Source organism: Brassica napus, chromosome C6 (genome assembly GCF_020379485.1).
Source record: "Brassica napus cultivar Da-Ae chromosome C6, Da-Ae, whole genome shotgun sequence".
Lineage (NCBI taxonomy): Eukaryota > Viridiplantae > Streptophyta > Magnoliopsida > Brassicales > Brassicaceae > Brassica > Brassica napus.
In genome coordinates this window covers 24,797,250-24,811,473 of record NC_063449.1, presented here as the reverse complement: position 1 = coordinate 24,811,473, position 14,224 = coordinate 24,797,250, and the positions used below count along the sequence as shown (strand labels likewise).

General features: G+C 34.8%; 1 protein-coding gene across 2 annotated transcripts; it reads right to left on the bottom strand.

Annotated features, from left to right (window-relative positions):
• Nucleotides 1-1,372: 1,372 nt before the first annotated feature.
• LOC106407332 (FKBP12-interacting protein of 37 kDa) lies at nucleotides 1,373-4,314 on the bottom strand. 2 transcript variants are annotated; one of them, XM_013848178.3, is made up of 13 exons: nucleotides 4,081-4,313; nucleotides 3,943-4,007; nucleotides 3,656-3,723; nucleotides 3,529-3,565; nucleotides 3,348-3,435; nucleotides 3,191-3,255; nucleotides 3,042-3,119; nucleotides 2,877-2,924; nucleotides 2,600-2,653; nucleotides 2,133-2,294; nucleotides 1,937-2,006; nucleotides 1,787-1,842; nucleotides 1,373-1,701 (listed from the first exon to the last, which is right to left on the bottom strand). In XM_013848178.3, the coding sequence occupies exons 1-13, from the start codon at nucleotides 4,151-4,153 to the stop codon at nucleotides 1,528-1,530; spliced, it is 1,038 nt and encodes a 345-aa protein (XP_013703632.2). In that variant the 5' UTR covers nucleotides 4,154-4,313; the 3' UTR covers nucleotides 1,373-1,527. The 2 variants fall into 2 exon arrangements, with proteins under 2 accessions (XP_013703632.2, XP_048616590.1); XM_048760633.1 differs by having other exon boundaries at nucleotides 3,348-3,565; nucleotides 4,081-4,314.
• Nucleotides 4,315-14,224: the final 9,910 nt, after the last annotated feature.

Genomic DNA, 14,224 nt, shown 5'->3' with positions numbered 1-14,224 from the left:
ATTAAAGTATCCAAGAAGACATCACCAATGTTGTGCCACTTTGTTACTGATTTCCAAGATTTAGTACAAATGATTTAAACCTAGAATAAATGACAAGATTTGCCTGACTTTTACTAATTCATCAATTTTGTATTAGAGTTTATTTTTGTTTTGCAGAGAATATCATTTTATATTTTAATTCAGAATTTTAACAAAAACTCAATTTTAACCTCACTTTTAATGTATTAATTAGAAAAATATTTTTGTTTAAAATAAAAACAAAATTAATGATATTTTATTATACGTGAAAAATTATTATATGGTATTTTTTATAAAATAGAAGGGATATATATTTATATTTCATATACTTTTGTATACTACTTCAGTTTTCTATTCAAGTATAAATCAGTTTTTGATAAAATAGTTTAGGATTCATTTAAGTACTAGTATTGATCTCATGTTTCGCATGAAAAATTTATAATACAAATATAATATAGATGGATAATTATAAGTATAAATGTATAGTTGCACATTGTTTTGAAGAACATTAGAGAAAAGGAGAAGCAACAATCATTTTTCCAAATTTCAGATTTTTTAAACCATTCTATAAAATGATATATCGAAAAAGACTTAAAAATTACCTTAAAGAATATATAGAATCACTGAAGAATTCAACTGCTCGCTGCCTATTATTTCTAACAGTCAACAGGATGCAGTAATTTATAAATTACATTGTGTTTTGAAAAAGACTGCAGTAATATGTAGCTGCTAGTATATTCCTCTGTTAATTTTGTCTCCCAACATCCCATGGGAGCAACAATTTTGCCATTTTTCTGAATATCTGAAACATAAAATTTAAGTTAACACCAAGCAGTGCACCACCAAAAGAAGATGAGAGCAGTAACAGTTCTTTGGGGAATAACTCAAAGCAAACAAGAAACGCTGTGGCTGAAGCTTTGGAAGACATAACTGCTCTATTCTATGATGAAGAACGCAATGAGATATATAAAGGAAACAGGCACGGCTTTGTTCATGCGTGGCCAGTTGACTTCACATTACACCATCATCGTTAGCTACGATTACTACTGTATTATTTGGTTTTCTCGAGTTGTGTGTAGTGATCAATCTCTTTCAACTTAGTAGTAGTGTCTTTAGGCAGCCATTTGGGTTGCTGTGAAGCAAACGTGTGTTGTGAGTCAGAAAGAAAGCCTAATGTGTACACTAGTGTATCATTGTACTTGAACATTTGGGGTTTGCATAATTCTATGAAAGACCCTTTTGTTACAAGTCTAAAGAAACTCTACATCTTTGCAAGTCCTCTTTTATACGCTTGACATATTGAGAAATTCAGAGCAGAAAGTTTGTATGAATACAGAATAAAGCAATTCCTCGCTGCTGGATTGTGTGCATCTTATTTGCCTTGGGGCTATCAATGAAAAGTCGAAAAAATAAAGGGTACAAAAGCCTACTAATGGAAACTAATGTTTTCATGCATTTATCAGAAAACTCTTTGAACAATATAAGAGCGTGAATGAATGCAAATGCAAATTATCTTTCAAATTGTATAGAATTGAACGTCTTTTGGAGAGCCGAGTATTTTGGATCTTTATCTTCACCATCATCTTTCTTTTCAGCAACATCAGACACAACAACCTCCATCCCTTTCTTTACTCTCTCTAGCTCCTTGTCTTTCTCTTCCAATTTGTCTTGCAATATTATCACCTGAAAAAATAATCATTAAGCTTTGTCTCTTCAAAATCCCGTTTCCAACAAAAACAATTCAGATATAAAGACAAAGGATCAACACCGTTTCGTTTGATCTCTCAACATCGTTAGTTAGTTCTTCCATATGTTTGTACAGTCCTGCCATTCCACACATACAAAAAAAGAATTTCTCAATCCAAACCCCCTTATGTACAAAATCTTTGCTAAACCTAAATATCAACATATAACTTACCTTCAAATTGCTTTCTAAGTTCTGCGTTCTGAGACTTCTGCATTGATAGCTTCATTGCTAGTTCATGAATCTACCATCCCCCACATGATACATAAGAAACCATCAATTTTCACATGCTTTTGGAAAGAATCGTTTCTTCTATAATCCAAACAAAATCCCAGAATGAAAGATCTTAGAACAGAACAAGCTATATTACCTTTCCTTCGGCAGCTTGGTGACCAATCTCCTCGTTTTCCTCTTGCAGGGTTTTGCACTTTTCCATAAGCATCTTGCCCTTTAAGCTCAGAGGGGTAAATGTAAATGCTGTAAGACTATCCTGGAGTTCCTTGACCTTCTTGTCTTTTTCCTCAACTAGATTCTGTCGTGCAACATAAACAAGAAACATGAGGTTGAATTTCACGTACTCGTCATCCTTCACTCTAACAAACATAAAGTTCGTGTGATTTTATCTGTATCTGTATCTACAGCCTAAGAGAGAAAAACAACAAATTCAATTTGTACCATATGAAGACAGTGTCAGCTAAGTATTTAAGGACACATCTTTTATAACTCAAATAAGACTTTGTTTAATTTTGAATCGTCTATTGAATTGTCTTATAACAAAATACATTCTTCAAAAGGTCGATAGTAATGGACGGCAGAAAAAGAGTAGGGTGCACACACCTTCAAACGTGAAAATTCTTCATGAATTGCTGGATCCAGTAACAGCCTCCTCGCCTACATAGTTTAAACCAGAATAATTTAACCACAATGTCATCTGATCGTGACGAGCTGCTAGATGATTAATAATTAGATGCCAAGAAAAAAGTTCACAATAAACATGCGCTTATCATCGTATTCAGACTAGAGCAAACATCCGCTTATCAACAACTAGCTTTCATGATTTGCTTTGCGGGCCCATTTGTGTATTAACTTATAATGATTTGGGAGAAATGTATACCTGCATTGATGCCGGCTTGAGCTGAGATTTCAAATCTCGAACAGCAGACTAGAAATAAAAAAAATCCAAGAAGACTAATTAGTGAGATAAACATGAAACAGGCAATGAAGGGATAAGAGACGAAAGCATGTGAACAGGCAAAATGAGTTTCCTTGAGGTTTTTACCTTCAACTCTGCCATTTCCTGTTCCCGTTTCGCATATTGTACAATGTACGAAGCTTCTTTTCTCTTTGCAATTTCCAACTGAAATGAGAAATAAACCATCAGAACCTACAACTGACAAAATACACACATCTTTATTACTCAATACCAACCTGTTCTTTCAAAGATCTCTCAGAAGATTTTAGATTTTGGATGTAGTCAATCAAAAATCTAGGCTCTGAAAGAAAAAGAAACAAAAAAGCAAAGCGGATTCATTCAGGAGGATTAGCATCACATATACAAACGGTTGCAGGGAGAAGGCAGGCTAACCGGGAGATTTTCCAGCTGGTATGAAAGACTCGTTCTGAAACGCTGATTTCCATTTGAGGATCTCTGCTGTTGCTGATTCAAGCTCATTCTGACCATAAAGATGATTGTTAGACACAATAAAGAAGTGATATCGTGAAAAAGAAACAGTATAGAAATAAATAGAGATCATTAACAGCAATACCTGAGATGAAGCAAGATCATCTTTACAGTTCTGAAGACTGGCAAAGAGCAAAAGTGGAGGTTAGGACTACCAAACATTCAAATTTAACAAAAAATAGAAGACAAGATGGCACTGGATTAAGAAAAACCTCTCTCGGAGTGACAGGATCATCGCAGTTGCAACACCAGGGGCAGCTTCCTCCGCTTTCGTACGACCCTGAATGGTGATAAAGAGCATATTTGGAAATGAGAGAGAGAAAGAAAACGGGTGATCAAAAACCAGAGAAAGTGAAACTGTGTTGTTCACTTTGCAGATTTTTTTAAAGGCCCACGACTTTTGATTATCAAAGCTCAAGAATCACGAGGCAGTATAATACATTCAGGATCAGGAGCAGGTCTCTCTCATCATTCATATCCAAAACGTTGTTATGATTACCTTTTTGGATCCGAAGATATCATCATCTTCATCGTCTTCGAGATCACCGAAACTTCTTTTGCTGCCTGCAACATGATACGGATGAACAATTAGATAACGATTCTACTGTAATCGGCTAATAAACACCATTAGTGAGACCTGAAGCAGCTCTGGAGGCGTTAGCAGCGGAGAAATCTCCGCCAAAGTCGTCGTCTTGTGAGGAAAACTCCATTCCCAAATAAGATCTGAGATTCGTGTCAATGGTGGAATGACGAATCGGAGGGTGATGAGAGCGACGGCAGTTTAGGGCTTAGTTTTCAGCGGTCTCGCTCTCGATACAAGATTTTTTTCCCGTAAACTTTTATATTATTAAAGGCCAAAGCCATTCTAATACAATTGGACATCAAACTTAAAACCCACTCGATCCGTATACGAATTTTCAGTTTTTAATTATTTATTTTATTAAATAATGTATTTGTAAAATTCATTCATATTATATTCATTAAGTAAATATTTTTTTTTTGCATCTTAAACTATCTATTTTTTTACGAATGTGTGATATCTTATAAAAAAATATAAAAAAATAAATATAAATAGTTAATTAGATAATTGTAAAAACATAAATTTTTTTTTCGTTTACGATATCATATAAATAATGATCCGCCCAGTTAACAAAAATCATGATTTTTTTTATGTGTAATTTTTTTTGACCATTTCCTTAAAACTATATTAAATTTTACGTATTTTAATTCGAATATTTTTAATATCTTTACCTTTTTATTTGAAATGCAACTCAATATTTTTTTAAAAAATTATAACAAAATATTAAAAAAATATTTTTAGAATTTGTTTGAAAAATATGAAAATTACTTTTTAAATTAAAATTATCCTAAAATATAATAAGTTTTGATGAAAACGAAAACTCAAATTATGTCAAAAATAATTATATTCAATGATAATAACAATGTAAATTGATTATTTTTTAAAATATACATTTACAAAAATATTGTTTGAAAGAAAATTCATTTCTCTTTCAAATATAAAATGAAAATATTATAATTAAATAAAAAAATATAAATAAAAACCATAAATCTAGCAAATGACAACTGAGTTATACTATGCTAAAATTTTATTTCTAACAATTTAGCAAATGACAAATGAGTTATGAGCAAATAATACATATAATTTTAAAAAACATAGTCATTCTTAAATATTTTTTGAATAAATAAATATTTTTTAATTTAATCAACTGAAAATAATATCCGTACAATTGTGTGAGTCAAATTCTAATTTTATTGATGCATGTTATATATTAGTGTTGCATGTTTTAGGTAATATTTTAATGATGCACGTTTTTAAAAATCTCTTTTATTAAAATTATGAGCACAAGAGAATGAAGAGGAATTTGTTAAAATCTCTATTCTTATCGAAGAGAAGGAAGGAGAAAAACCTAAATCTTCCTACTTGTGCACGTAAGGATAACTCATGAGTTTTTTTGTTGATTAAATGACATTATGTCCAAATTTATTTACGGATATTTCATTAATGTAACTGAAAAAGACAAACAATAAAATAGGAAGTTTAAATTCATTTAAACATATTTCATTAATGTAACTGAAAAGACAAGTAATAAATTAGGCAGTTTTATTCGTTTTAGGATATTTCATAAATGCAACTGAAAAAGACAAGCAAAAAAATAAAGAGTTTAATTAATGAAGTAAAAACATTTTCAAATGGGTACTTCTCTTTTAATGATATATAGATTATGTTATAAATCATGGAGGGGATTGCCATTAACCAGGTCCGGACCGAGACCGGCCCAATATCTAGAAGAAGGAGAAATGGCCGAAGCCTAGAAAGGGGAGAGAGAAAGCCGACTTCAGGAGAGAGACGGCCACAAAGCTTGGAGAAAAGGAAATTTCCTTTTTCCAGTAGATGTAATATTTTCATTATTATGTATTAGTAGTTTTCCTAATCCTAGTGAGTTTAGGTTCTGGATACTTTTCATTTATCTTTATCTTCTAATCCTTATATAAAGGAACCCCTTGATCATTAATAAGAACACATAAATATTCAGTCTCTAAACACTCTATTTACAACACATTATCAGCACGATAGACTCCAAAACCCTGAGACAAAACCTAACCTAAAATCCGTCACACATAAACCCTAAATCAGGCGCAACTTAAGATCGATCTATCTCTCAAACCCTGAGGAACCAGACGACGATCCACATATCAAATTAAATCTCTTGACGAGACGAATCCATCAGCGCAAACCGTTCGTCGATCCGATCTCAGACGCGCTCACACTCCCAGAAACAATACACGGCGCTGTCTTGGTCTTTTGGAACCCTAATCCGAACCAACAAGATTTTCTAGCCAAATTCAAATCTTGTGAAAGATAAGTTTATCATACCTTAGTTGTTTGATGATACCTTGTTTAGATTATGGTGTTCATGTAATATAATACTCCTTGTATTTATTTCATGAGCTAAGAGGAGTTGGTGCAAAGATCTAATCTCTAAGAACCCTAAATTGTTCTTGCTTGCGTTCCGGCTTGCAAACTCCGATCAAGCTCAACTCCGATCAAGCTCAGCTTCAGACGTTCCCTGTCCGTGATCAACATCCTCAGCCTCAGCTCAGCTTGCGTCCAGCTCAGACCAAATCCCCGACCAGACGCAACCGTCCGCGAGAAGAAACAGCTCGCGTCCCGTCCCAGCTTGCGACCCGATAAGGAGCCAGCTCGCGACCCGATAAGGAGCCAGCTCGCGTCCGTGTGCAACTAGAGGTTCATCTGACTTTGGTGGTCCGGTTCAACCCTACAAAATAAAGGTAATTCGAAATCTGAAAACAAGAATCGAATCTGGTTGTTTTGTAAAGATTGAAACCCTAAAATATAATCTCTAAAACTAAAAACCATAGGTTAATAGATCAATCTCCTATGAGTAAATCGAAGCTCTATAAGTTTGATCTAAACCCTAAAAACGAGATTGATCCATTGATCAATTAAAATCAGAACCTTAAAGGTTTTGAATCTCAAATCAAATCCCTTTGATCAAAGATCAAAGTTTTTCGAAAACCCTAAAACCCTAAATTGAAAATTGATTTTGAAATTGAATGAATATTGATTGATGATCTGAGATGTTAGGATTGATAGATTGATTGACAGATCTAATCTCAAAATTCGAAATCCTTAAGGCCTTGAGACCCTTAATCTTGATTGATATTTCTAAAGACCTTGAAAACCTTAAATCTCACATTGCTTGAAAGATTAGGAATATTTACATATTGAATGTGAGTTAGGTTGCTAGATTACTTGATTCTAAAAATCTAGCTGAAACATTACCAACCTTGAAATTGGTAAACTTAATTGATATGCATTGTGTGACATTATGTTACGAAACATACCGAACGGCCGTGTGGCCTAAAGCATTGATTAGACTCGCGGCCTTGTGCCCTTGATTGAGATTAAAACCGTTTGGCTTAATGCATATCTATGTGGCCGTGTAGCCTAGTATCCGGATGGTCATATGACCCGGACTGCATTATGATTCGATCCATAAGATCGCTGTATCACTAATATGGCCGTGTGGCCTAAGCATCACATTGCAAAGCCGTGTGGCCTAAGCATCAAAGATAGACTTATGAAATCATATGCACTAATTATTTAATTGGTTGCAAGAATTCTAAATCATAAATTGATAATATGATTTCAGATGCCGAGATTTGAACCCATGGATTATGCCATTCTAAATCTCTCTGGAGATAATTATCTAGAATGTGCAATGAACACTTCAGTTACCCTGAAATCTAGAGGACTCGGAAGGAGTATCATTCAGGGTGATTATGCAACTTGAAGTGAAAAGTTAAGAGCCATAACTATTATGCGCCATCATCTCACTGAGGAACTGATAAATCAGTATTTACATATTGAGAATCCTCGTGATCTTTGGACAGAATTAAAGTCCATATACACAATGGTGTTATTACCAAAGGCCAGACACAATTGGATGAGTCTCAGATACCAAGACTTTGAGTCTGTGGATGAATATCACTTTGCTTTGTCCAAAGTCGTTTACAAACTGAGACTATGTGATGAAGTGGTAACAGAGGAGGACTTACTGGAAAAGACCTTCCTCACAGCCGATCCAAGAGATCTATTGTTACAACATATCTATAGAGAAAAAGGTTTCACCACCTACAATGACCTGATCTCTTGCCTAACGGTGATTGAGAATAACAAGGTACTAAAGAGGAGCAGTGAGATGAGATACCCTGATACAAATAAGACTGATATGGATCAGGATGAATCCAAGGGAGCCGTGTCCAATATAACTCAAGGAGTGGCCGGCATGTTTATTGACTAAGAGGGATCTCGACATTTTATTTTTAAGTCTATGATTTTGTGATTTGCTTTTAAACCTATTTGATGTTTCACGATTTTATATATATAATGGAATTGGTTTTGATTTCATTATATCTTGCATGATCTTACTTGAACATGTGAATGATTCTATTGATAAAGAATTGCCTAAAAGGCATAATACCAAGTAAGAAATCATGAAAGGGGTATTATAGTAAACCTAGTAAAGAAACTATGGCTAAGGCATTGCCTAAAGGGCATTATACACACCCAATGATATGTGACCCATTGAATTATAAATGGTTTCCAAATAGAAACAATGGGAAAGAAGGAAACAAGTTCCTTCGGTTTTAAAGAAAAATAAACGCCTAAGACCTTATAAGAAAGTGGTCGAGACTATACCTAATGATCTCTACTGATTTAAACTATGCTATAGATCAGTATAATGAGAGGCAAGAGCCGTGGTGACCATATTGAGATACACCACGAAATTATACACTATATGTCATGATAGGATTAGCCATCCTAGTCTAAAACTTGATGCAAAGATGGAAATTGAAAAGGCACAAAGAGTTATCCCATAAAAGATCTCACGTTGTGTAAGATGTACACAAGGGAAACTCATCCGGCTTTATTGTCCCAAGCATCACGAAATTATAGTATGTTCATGAGGGGGAGAGAGGATAAACCCATGATCAATACTACATGTTCGTGTACCACTATGGTCTAAAGACCATGTTATAAATGGCACCATAAAGGCCATTACTCGGCAATAAAAGGCCATTCCTCGGCCGTAGAGGTCATGTTTTAAAACGGACAAACCATAAGGCCATTACTCGGCCAAAGAGACCATGTTATGAACAGGTCGGCCGCAAGGGCCATAACCGGCCGGAGAGGCCATTACCTATAAAGGTTCGGCCATATAAGCCATTATCTATAAGACTAAGATTCTACAGTCTATAAGCTTGGGGACATTATGAATTTACATGTATAGAATGATAGTATGCATCATACCATATAAGTGAGCATAGATATTCCCATCTCAGGTTGAATACGGGTCACAAAACCAGACATACACCATCTTAAGAGATTTTGAATAAACCACCACATACATATATGTGCCGTCTAAGATGGAACCTCATAAGAGGATTGGGAATATATGTTGGATAGGAGTATTACTTTCTCCCACGATTTGTAAAGAAAACTTGAGCCAAACATGGGTGATCAGATTGTGGCCAAGTACACGGATTGCATCCGTCTATCCAAACATTAAAGGAGAAAGATTATAAGCTGGATAAAGAATGATAAGAATGGTTTTAAACCATCATTGTCTTGGCAAGATCCTCGGACTAGATATTATGATTTAAGACGTCCAAAGAAAGATTATATAAAGCTAGCTAATTGAGAAGCTAATCGAAATGCCAGACACTGACCCGAGAAATGACTAACCATCTTAACACCAAATGAATGTCCTAGAAGAGACATAGTCAAGTTGCTATAGAGTCTATACAAGATAGACCAAGTGTTCCATAAGATAAAGGAATCTCGGATAGAAAAATGGTGCATAGAATACAGATCCGAGATTATAAGAGAAACCATACCAAACATTGAGAAAAAGCTGCGCAGCTACACATCTAAGGTACCAAACCATGTAGTCTTGGGACGCCAAGCTACTAGGTAATAAAGGTCCTGGACAATAAGATCTCAAATCTATAGATCATTTCTGGAACATAATGGAACCACATGAAAGTGTCGACACACACACACATTTGTATAAAGATACATAAAGTTATAGCACTAGAACATAAAGAGATAAGCGAGGATCATGAACCCACGAAAGAGTACTCATAAAGATCATAAAAGATTATATTGAAAGATAAACGTAGAGGTTCAAAGTATCTAAAAGAGAGATTGGCGTATTGGCCATATACAGAAACGCCATCTGATAAACCAGTGAAATAGATGGATCTTGTGAGATAAAGAAACCGTGAGAGAAGGCACATGATCACGAGGTCTAATAGTGTTCATGTCTTCCTACTTAACAGCATTAGATTATAGCTTGTTACACAAGGTATTCACAGAGATCAAAGGAACAGATTATAAGGAGATAAACTCCTATGTGGTGGATGCTGCTACAGATTTTCGAAATTGACAATGGTCTGGTCATAAGAAAGAAATTAGATACAAATGATGTAGTAAGCAGCATATGGATCACTGGATAAGATGAAAGAACAGTTTCGTTCCTAAGCTGATTCATGGACTGAAACATAAAGCAGCTGCATATAGTATGTAAAAGAAATTGATCAGGCATGATCATTGATCTTGGAGTTGTATAAAAGACAATCCAATACAGTCCATATATTTGAAATTCCTTGTGATTATACTAAACCTAAAAGAGGTTAGTAGGCATAGAATAAATCTATATGGGTGTTCGACCAAAAGCGTCCGGCCCCGGCCCTTCAAACTAAAGATGTCCGACTCTGTCCGTCTAAGGGCGTCCAGCTCTTCAGCAAAGAACGTCTGGCTCTTCTACTAGTCGCGTCCGGCTTTTAAGACTAAAAGGCGTCTGGCCCTTCTTCTTGATCACGGGCTAGTAGAGACAAAGGATCAACCGGATACAAATGTATTGTAGTCCATAAGCTTGTGAAAGCCGAGATTCATGACCTAATAATATATACTTAGCGTGTGATATGATCCACAACAACTAAGGTCATGAGACACCATCATTAAGATAGGAATGCAAAATGAATACGGCATTACCTAAGGAAAAGAAATCGATGTCCACATCCATGAGAGTGTTTGGCCGCAGAGCCATAATAAGAGATTATAGACTCACATCAATGATCATTGATCTTGAACACTCATGAGACAAGTAGTGGACATGTATAGACGAGGTCTATGATCCAGACATGGATCGGCCATATCAAGACATAGGTTCATGATAACCATGTTTAGTACATTGTCCATAAGTACTTATTTTGTCCGACCAAAGTAAAGAGTTTGGCAGTAGACGATCACGTCTAGACTATGGACACATGCAAACATGATTTGCAAAGACCCAATAGTGATCCCCGAGAACAATATGGTTCACATTATTTAGCACACATGCTTTACCGGGACACTCGATGTCAAGAGACATGAGAAACGACCTAAGAGGTCAAAGTGGTCTAGATACGGCTTAGTAATGAACTTGGCCGATTACTCCCTTCCTACATATACAGGAAAGATCACGCACCAGATGCGTAGGATGTAGAAACCTACACTGAGGTTCACATCAGAAGGAGTAGTGCGTGTTGTACTCTTTTTCCTTCATCATGGTTTTGTCCCACTGGGTTTTCCTGATAAGGTTTTAATGAGGCAACATGAAGCGTACTACAAATCATGTATGGTTATGGCATCCAAAAGGGAGTGTTATAAATCATGGAGTGGATTGCCATTAACCAGGCCCAGACCGAGACCGGCCCAATACCTAGAAGATGGAGAAATGGCCGAAGCCTAGAGAGAGGAGAGAGAGAGCCGACTTCAGGAGAGAGAGAGACGGCCACAAAGTTTGGAGAAAAGGAAACCCTTTCCTTTTCCTAGTAGATGTAATATTTCTATTATTATATATTAGTAGTTTTCCAAATCCTAGTGAGTTTAGGTTTTGGATACTTTCCATTTATCTTTATCTTGTAATATTTATATAAAGGAACCCCCTTGATCTTTAATAAGAACACAGAAATATTCAGTCTCTAAACACTCTATTTACAACACATTACACTATTTAAACCATTATCAGAATATCTCTAAAAAAAACCTATAACTTCAAATATAAAATTTTACTTTCCAAAAAACAATTTCAAAATTTCAAAATTCAAATTTGTATTTACATTTTGATGTTTATAATTAATTACACATCACATCTATGATTCTTAAGTATTTTTTCATTTATCGTTTTAAATTTTTAAAACTTTTGTATATCATAAATTTTTATAAATTAAAATTTTACACATAAAATTAAATAAAAATTTTAAAATAAGATTTATAATATTTTAAAACTAGAATTAGACAACAAAAATATTATAAAAGAAAGTTAATAAAAAAACTTTTTTAAAAAATACGTGAAAACATAATTATTACATAAATTTAAATATTACAACCACACTAACGGGGTGTATTGAATTAATGATTTTAGGAGATTTTGGAATTTTATTAAGATCTCATGTTATTTAATCAATCATTTTTAAAAATCTTTTAAAATCTCCTGTTATTCAATATGTGATTTATGAAAAGTCATTTCAATTCTCTTACAATCACTTGTTATTCAATTAACAATTTGTATAAACTATATCAAATCTACTGTAATTCAATTGAAAACAATATTTAACAAGAAAAATTTGTGATACAGATTTTAGGAGACTTCACATTCTTGTTTAGTTAAAAATAGTTCTTGTAAAATAACTTCTCTGTAGATGTTATTTGAAGATATTTGAAATAAATTAATTAATACATTTTGAATATATGTATGAACACTGTGAGAGACAAGGTTTCACTTCTTAGATTTAGGTTAGGTCAAGAGAGATGAATGAGAATCGTGGGCTGAATCCCGTAAATAAACTTGAAGAATGAATATGATTTTATTGATGAGTTGAAAGATGATGAATACAAAGGAATGTATCTTGTGATGATCAAAGAATACGTAATGCTTTTAATCTAGTACAAAAGTTCATCCATGAAAAAAAAGAGCTCCCTTGTCTTTTATCTTCTCCATCTTTATATAGTCTAGGTTTCGTTGGCAACCCTTCAACTGTTCTCCTAGATATTTGGCTTCAATTACGGAGCTCGCTTTAGGCTCCTCTTGACCGAGTCTCTTAAGGTGTTAGCTCACTTTCTGTCGTGACCTCTGCTATGATGTCTCCCAGGTCCAGTCGTCAGCTCGGCTTTCAGCTCCCTTTGTTATGATGGGCTTATCGCAACCCACATGCTAGCTCACGCTTATCGGTACCTCACCTGAGGGTCATATTCGGGTCCAACAAACACAACATACGCACATATATCACCCCACACTTCCTCACCTAGCCACCGATCTTTCTCCACACCACCCTCACCTGCTCTTCTCTCCTCCTAACCAAGCTACCCCTCTCTATCCCTTCCCTTCGGTTCAACGTGCCACCGACGTGTCAAGGATTTTAGCTTTTCTTATCTCCAGCTCACTAATCCTTAATCCCTTGTCCACCTCTATGAGGCTAGCTAGTCGTTAGGCTGGTTTCATCCTCTCATGGACTCGATGCAGCCTCGTTGTGGCTTCTTCTTCACTCATGATGTCCCCGTCCTCCACCACAACTTCACGCGCAGCTACGCAATTAAAAGGATCGATCTTGGAGGCCAACCTTCACTAATTACTTGAAGGAACTGGTCTCTTATCGTCGTTATATGTCATGAATCAAGCTCTGTTTCTTCTCTTTTGACATCCACCGTGTCCTCAACCTTGCAAGGTTTGTTCCTTTTTTTTCTCTGTTCATAATCATCATCGAGCAAAACATAATTATGGGCTGTTTTCTGAGAAAAAAAAAACATTAGCTTGGACTTTATGCCTGATGATGGGCTGTTTTCTGACAAAATATAATCATGGGCTTCTTAGTTATTTATTAGGGTTAGGTTGTTAGAGCAACTCCAATATCATTAGTTTAATTGTTAATTTTGTACTTTTAGTTTAGAACCTTTGCTAATGTAATTAAATTTGTCATGGTCCAATGGGAGAACTCCTTTAAAATTTTTCAATTTTTTTTTTTAATTTTAAAAGTTGAATTATTAAATTTAAATTGTACAAAACTTATAAATTATTGGATTATGTTCTCTTTTGTAACAGGTTTTTATTGTTTTCCACCTGCAAAAAATACTGATCAGAGACAATACACACAATAAAAACAAAGAGAGCATAATCATATGAACAAACAAA